The sequence below is a fragment of the Salvia splendens genome, unplaced genomic scaffold (assembly GCF_004379255.2).
Source record: "Salvia splendens isolate huo1 unplaced genomic scaffold, SspV2 ctg398, whole genome shotgun sequence".
In the NCBI taxonomy this organism is placed as follows: Eukaryota; Viridiplantae; Streptophyta; class Magnoliopsida; order Lamiales; family Lamiaceae; genus Salvia; species Salvia splendens.
The window spans coordinates 5,744-13,548 of NW_024599046.1; the positions used below are offsets into that span (position 1 = coordinate 5,744).

Here is a 7,805-nt window from a genome sequence, read left to right on the forward strand (position 1 = left end):
AATATTGGGATGCACACTCAGCTTCTACTGAAAAGCTTGCATTGAAGTCAAATCCAACATGTCCAACAACACTAATTTATGCCATATTGTGTGTACTATGCAAATTTCTAAAGAATGGTTTCTGAGTCACCCAAATTTGAAATTTATGATCTCCAAGTATATACCACTAACCTCTCCAACAAAATGAATGAGAAGTTATTGTTCTTTGAAAACAAACTAACCTCAACAGAGTAGGCCATATAGCAAAATGGACTAATATAATTCCACCAATGATTGATGGATCTTAGATCTTTTTTAATTACAAAGAGTATTGACATGAAGATTGTTTACTTTCAATCCTTGGCATTTTGAGATTAATATTTATGAATCCTTTTTTTACTTCATACCTACCAACACTGTTCTACCTCAAATGCCAAATCTCACCATATTCACAAAAAGGGAAAATCAATAAAAATCACAAACAAAGCTAAGCTTATAGGCTAAAATTCTTAACTATGCATTTCTCAAACCAACAAGATCAAATGCATCCATCATCATGCATTGGGGTAGTGCAGCTCGGGCTGCGTCTGAAACAGCGCGTTTTGGGATCCCATGAACGCGTCATGCACCACGCCCCGTTGCAGGTGCTGGCCGTGCATCTTGTGCCCGAACGAGCCTATGCTGTAAGGTGAGGAGGCAAACATATTCCCATGGCATAGTGAGCTGAACCCTATGACAGCATCATTGCTAGCCTGAGTCCATGGGTAGCTCGACAGCTTCTCCGACTTGGGGGAAAGAATTAAGGGCTGCTCCTGTGAAGGCTGCTTCTTCCTCTCCGGGGAAGGCGCCTGGTGGTCGTTGAGGTTCATTGTCGTGATGTCGTGAATGCTGGCTCGCCGTTTGTCCTTGCCGCCCGAGAGCTGCCGGATGAAGTATTTTTGGGCGTGGCTAGCTACTTGTGTTGGAGTTCTTGTGATCACAAAATTCCTAGATATGTTTCTCCAGTCTCCTTTTCCATACTTCTTCAGCCCCATCAAGAACAATCTGTATAATAATATCATTCAAGAATTGTGTCAAATGCTTTGCCAAGAAGAAAAAAAGTGATCTTGATCTTGATCTTGAAATGGGGTCATTAATGAAGTGAACACACACACCCAAATATCCATTCAATTCAAAAAACTATGTCACACAAAACATTAGTACCAAAAGTTTCATAATCTTGCAAAAAAATCCAATCTTGAAATGAAATTTCTTGCCAAGTTCATATGCAAAACCAACTTGCAATTAAATAACAAACCAAAAAAACTCACTTATGCTCCTCCTCTGTCCAAGGCACCCCCTTCTTCCTCTCGTGCTCCGACGGCCTCCCGGGCGGCGGAGCCTTCCTCCCACCGGAGAAGGAATTCTCATATCCATGGCCCCATTCAAGGGTAAAAGGGGAGGAAGTGGTGTAGCCAGGAACAGGGATGAGCCCTGCCTCAATACTGCTGACATCATCCTCCAATTCTTTATACTGCCTGATAACATCGCCGACGGTTTTTCCGGGCACCATCGCCGCCACCTTCTGCCACCTGTCAGGCGTGTTCTCGTCGAACAATGCGAGGGCATTCTCAAAGAGCTTGTTCTCGGCGGCGCTCCACCTGCTGTCATCAAGAAGCCAGCTTGAATTCGAAAAATAGGAGCTTGGTGATAAGATCTCCATGTCCCACCTTTGAGAGAGAAAAAGAGACAAGTGCGGAGAGGTGGGAAGGTTGGGAATGGCATAAATCAATGTTAAATCAGGGAAGAAGCATTTGGTGTTGGGAGGAATCAGAATACCTTTTTCCTCCACATCCACCTCACTTGGAGGAATCTCAAAAAGAAAGAGAAAAAAAAACCCACTTTTTTTAAATTGAAAAATCCTCTCAATTTGGGGTACTAAACCTAAAGATTAAAATCAAGATGGGATTTTTCTTGAATTTCATAGAATAAAACCATTGACTAATAAGATCTGAGAATACCCAGAAGAAAAAAATCAAATCTTGGAAGCAAGAGAGGAGTATAGGAAAATGGAGGATGGAAGTTTCATTGATCTGAGGAAAAGGGATTTTCTCTAGGGTGATGGGAGTCACTGATTTGGCAACAAAGAAAACCTGAGGGCTGCAAAAGGGGAAGGGGCAGGAAGAATCTGAAGAGGAACAGTCACAAAAGCTGGATGATGGAAGCCTTGATGAGTGAGAGAGTAACTCTTGAATTATGAGAGAGAGAAAGGGAGAGGGGGGGGTTATAGGATTTTGTGACCAAAAAAAAAAGTGGGAAAAAGGCTTCTCCTTTCTTGCTTTTTCCTCTCCTCCTGCTTGGTGTGAGAGCATGGAAGAAACGAGAGCAATCTACTTAGCTGGTTTCAAGAAATGAATCTCAACTTGCCTGACCCCATACAGGCCTAGAGAATGAGGGGGGAAGAAAGATAGATCCTCATCCGCAAAGGAGTGTAGACTGTTGGGGGGTGGGGTAGTGGAAGGTGGTGAAGTTTGATTGGATGGAATGGTGATTGTGGATACTGCAACTCGTTATAAGAGCATCCATAGTGGTTATAGCCCAGCAATAGCCCAACAATAGCCCAACTACAAACTCCTCCGGTCACATTATCAATACTAAAAATCCTCCTGCCACATCAGAAATAGCCCAGTCATAGCCTACACATATCATAAATAGCCCAGCCACATCAATAGCCATATCACTAATAACACAATATACAGAATTTAATTTACGAGACATATACGGGAAACATTAATAATACTATTTTAATTTTTTTTAAAAGTACAATAAATTAAAAAAAGTACAAAAATTTTAAAAAAGTACATTAATAAAAAAAATGACATTCAAAATCGCAAAAAGTACATTACTTAAAAAAAATCACTCGCCGACTCCCTCGCCTCCGTCGTCGCCGTCGGCACTGCCACCGCCGCCTCCGTCGCCACTGTCACCGCCGCCTCCGCTGCCGCCTCCACGCAGACCGTCATTCATGCTCTCGAGCAATGTGAAGAGAAATCTCTTCTCCTGGGCTATGCATATAATAAAAAATATTAAACTTATATTTATTCTTTTATCTACTATAATAAAAGTTATATTGAAATTAAAATTTATAAAGTATTTAATTTTTATTATAGGTAATTTTTTATTAATTTTAATTTTAATTAATTTTTATAAAATATTTTATAAATTTTAATTTAATTAAATTTTATTAAAGGTAAAAAAATATCTTATAAATCTTAACATTTAAATAATTACATTAATCTGGTTAATTAGATTCATTATTAAATTATTAATTTGGCCAAAACATATTTGACCGAAGTATGCATGTCAAAATAATGAATTAAAATGAATTCTGCGGTTAAATAATTTATTAGACTCAACTTTAAATTTGATAATTTACATTTCTATAAAAGAATTTTTGTTTATACACATTAAAAGTATGTTACATTTTTTGTATCAAACAATATGTTTTTATCTAGAATTAATATTTCAGTAAAACTTATCGGTCAAATATGTTTTGGCCAAATTAATAATTTAATAATGAATCTAATTAACCAGATTAATGTAATTATTTAAATGTTAAGATTTATAAGATATTTTTTACCTTTAATAAAATTTAATTAAATTAAAATTTATAAAATATTTTATAAAAATTAATTAAAATTAAAATTAATAAAAAAATTTACCTATAATAAAAATTAAATTTGTGAATACTTTATAAATTTTAATTTCAATATAACTTTTATTATAGTAGATAAAAGAATAAATATAAGTTTAATATTTTTTATTATATGTATTATAGTTAAAAATATTTTACAAAATTTAATATTAAAATAAAAAATCCGCCGGGCTATGCGCTGGGCGATCCGAGCGCTGCAATGGAGCCGAGCGGATCGCCCAGCGCATAGCCCAACGGATTTTGACCGCCTAGCGCTAGGCGAAATTGATTTCCGGAAAACCGCTCGGCGATTTTCGGCTCCTCCAATGGTTCGCCTAGCGACCGCCTAGCGCCGGCGCTCGGCTAGGCGGTGTGCTAGGCTCCATTGTGGATGCTCTAAAGGCATCATATTAGAGCGTCCACGTGGTGCGGAATTCCCGGCGGAATTTCCAGCGAAATTCTCAAAAACACCTCCTGTCACGTCATAAGGAATTCCCACTGCACAGTGGCGGAATTCTCGAAGGAATTCCCACAATTAAAAAATTCACAAATTCACAAATTAAACAATTTCCGAAAGTAAGAAATTTAAGGAATTAAATAGTCGACACAAATAGGAAAAAATATTCCATTAATAAAAAAAGAAAAGTACCTTTCACCAAATTAAAAAAATACATTTCAATAATGCTTCACTCCCACATCACGACGACCTCTCCGCTGCCATACTTCTTCAATAATATCATTCTGGAGTCGAACATTGACTTGTTTTTGGCGCATGTCGGCGAATGCACGGACTCAATCGACATCGTCGTGGGGTATCCCCATGCGGACATTGTCAGTAGCCACGCCGTGGCTTGGACCCGCAGCATCAGCGTCCTCGTTGGTCCACTCAGTCAGTGCTGGACCTTTATCTTCGACAATCATGTTGTGCATGATAATACATGCGTACATGATGTCGACGATGCTGTCAACATACCACAGTCGTGCGGGGACCCTTCACTGCCGCCCATCAAACCCTGTCATGTCCGCTCCACATCCTTGCGCGCTGCCCTCCTGACGTTGCGCAAATTATATCTTCTTTTCATCTGCTGGGCACCTGATCGTCTTCACAAAGACGGGCCACATCGGGTATATCCCATCCGCCAAATAATAGCCCATGTTGTGCTGGTTGCCGTTGGCGACGAAGTTGACGGCCGGACCAACGCTCATGCACTGGTCGTTGAAAGGGGCAACGACTGGAGGACGTTGATGTCGTTGTTCGACCCGGCTACTCCAAAATAGGCATGTCAAATCCACAACCGGTAGTCAGCTACCGCTTCAAGGATCATCGTGGGATTCTTGGCCTTGAAACCAGTAGTGTACATCCCTTTCCAGGCAGCGGGGGCAGTTCTTCCATTCCCAGTGCATACAATCTATGCTGCCTAATATCCCCGGAAACCTGTGCTGATTCTCGTGCATATCCAGCAGAGTCTGACAATCTTCGGGGGTAGGCTTCCGAAGATACCTATCCCCGAAAATCTCTCTAACGCCCTGACAAAAATACTTCAGGCAGTCGCGTGCAGTCGTCTCGCCGATGTGGAGGTACTCGTCGAACATGTCGGCCGAACCTCCATATGCCAACTGCCTAATTGCGGCAGTGCACTTCTGAATTGGCATGTGGCCGGGTTTACCAGCCGCATCCTCCCGCACCCTAAAATACCTGTATCGACGCTCCAAAGCGCCCACGATACGCATAAAGAGCGGTCGATGCATCCTAAACCGTTGCCGGAATAGGTTCTCCTCAAACCGTGGCCCCGGCGCAAAGTAATCCTCGTACAACTGCCTGTGGGCAGCGAGGTGATCCCGGGAGACTATAGTGCGACGATGGATGGGTCGAGGCACCGCCGGAGCCGCGGCCGCTAGTTCCTGCCTCTCAGCGGCCTCCCACACACGTGCGTGTATCATCCGCATCATGTGTTCATAATGTCCACCACCACCACCACTACCACTACCACTACCGGCCATTACGAATATATAAAAGAAATTTAGAGAGAGAGAAACTTGTTAATACAAGTGGTGCGAATGAAATGAAGTTCAACATGATGTATATATAGGAACCGAAAAAAAAATATTTAATGCATTAAACGAGAATTCCACGGGCGTCAACGCAATGGCGGACGTCCGCGCGGAATTCCGCCGATGGCCGCGGAACAACGAATTCCTTCACGGAATTCCGTATCCGTGGAAGGGACGCGCAATGGCGGACGTCCGCCACGGAATTCCACACACCGGTGGGAATTCCGCGTGGACGTCCGCCATTGCGGATGCTCTTATAACGCACACTTCTCCTGTCTATATTTATTTGAAAGAATAATCAAAGGGAAAAACTCACTTAAGTTCACAAGAATTCTAATGCATAGTAAAATAAAAAGAAATAATAAAAGTAATTAAAGTATTATTACTAAAAAGTTAATCATATTTTATTAGATAAAAGAGTTTTCAAGATATTTGTAGTTTTATAAAACACTAAAAATAAAAAGAATGCATATTTTTTAAACAGAAGAAACAGTATAAATTAATTAAGGAGGTATGGGGCTGGCAGTGGTAGCTCATTTATGTCCATGGCTGATGGCTTCAAGCTCAAATTCAATTTCAATGGCAATGGTCAAAATCTCGTTCAAATATAATGCAAATCACTCAGATGTTTAATATAAGTACTAGTAGTATTAATTTGGGCATTGCACCGTATCCTACGCCAATTCTGTAGTATATATTGACAATGGCAATATGCATAGTGTTTATTGTGTGTATTGTGTCATTGTGTGTGCATATGCACACACTATAGTATTTGGTTGTGATCAAGTATTATTGGAGTATTAGAAATAGTGCAAGTATGTTTACTCAATGTGACGTTTTTGAATTCTGATTGTATTGAAAGTTATGAAATGATATTATTTACATGAGTATATCTATGTTAATATTTATGAAAGTCAATGTTTTAAGGGATATATGTTTTTTATACTCCAACTTAGCTAGGTGTGGAATGAAGACGTGAATAAAATACTAATGAGTTATATTCTATTCTTTTACTTGGTATAATAAAATGAAATGCTCATGTAATAAAGTGGAGAAGAGAATGATTTGAAAATATAAAATAATTGTTGTTTCATTCTTATTCTATTTCACCCTCATTCTATTCCATCCTACCAAGAAAAGACTTAGTTTCTTTATCAAAATTTTAGCAATTGATCTATGTTTTGAGTATCGTATCTCTCTCGGTCCAAAAATAAGCAATTCTTTGAAGATAAATATTGTCTCAAAATATGTTTCTATTTCAAAATGCTTCTATTATAAAACGAAGGTACTAATACTTAATTAAAAGTTAATGGAATGAAAGGTACTGTAATTTGTCTCCTGCTCCAAGATTTTGAATGTACACAAGTCCATTTATGGTCACTTGTCAAACACGGTAATGCCCAACCAATCATATTTGTTGTGCTTCTAGCTAACTACTGATTAAGCTCAATATTGACCTAGCTAATTAGTGTAATTATATGATTGATAATTGGATAATAAGTTAAACTATGCGGTTTAAATATATAACTTTCTAAAGATTTCAAGGGCGGGCCAGGAATTTGTAGGGACGTTAAGGAGGGGCATTTACTGAAAATTAAAAGAAATAAATTATGTGATAGACAATATTTATATAGAGGAGAAAATATGAGATGGGGCAAATGCCCCTCCTAACATATGAATAGATCCACCCCTGAAAGTGTTGCCTTCAAATTACTAGAATTATTTACCAAGTAAGGAGCTGGAGTAAGGGTGGATAGCAGCTGGAGACTTATGCTCTGATTTGATAACAAATCCAACCCCAAAGAATAAGGAATGAGTAGAATTAGAATTAGAATTAATTGGATTGGGCACCATCTCAACAGACCACTGAATTCAAACAACAAATACTATCACATTCGTGTCTATTTATAGCACTGCTGACTTGAGTAAGGTCGCTTTTACATAGGAATATTGGATAACTCAACTGTCACTAGCCAATCAACCATTATTAGCCCAATTCCATTAAATTATTTCAGGCCCAATACAGAACCCCAAATGTTAAAAATGGAATCAAAACAAAAGGTAGAGCTGAGCAATTATAAAGGAAAAACTGCCACACAAA

At 39.1% G+C, this 7,805-nt stretch overlaps 1 protein-coding gene across 1 annotated transcript; it reads right to left on the reverse strand.

Annotated features, from left to right (window-relative positions):
• Nucleotides 1-253: 253 nt before the first annotated feature.
• Nucleotides 254-2,492, reverse strand: LOC121790055 (transcription factor DIVARICATA-like). The gene is made up of 2 exons (XM_042188349.1): nucleotides 1,290-2,492; nucleotides 254-1,023 (listed from the first exon to the last, which is right to left on the reverse strand). The coding sequence occupies exons 1-2, from the start codon at nucleotides 1,679-1,681 to the stop codon at nucleotides 534-536; spliced, it is 882 nt and encodes a 293-aa protein (XP_042044283.1). The 5' UTR covers nucleotides 1,682-2,492; the 3' UTR covers nucleotides 254-533.
• Between the last annotated feature and the right edge of the window lie 5,313 nt (nucleotides 2,493-7,805).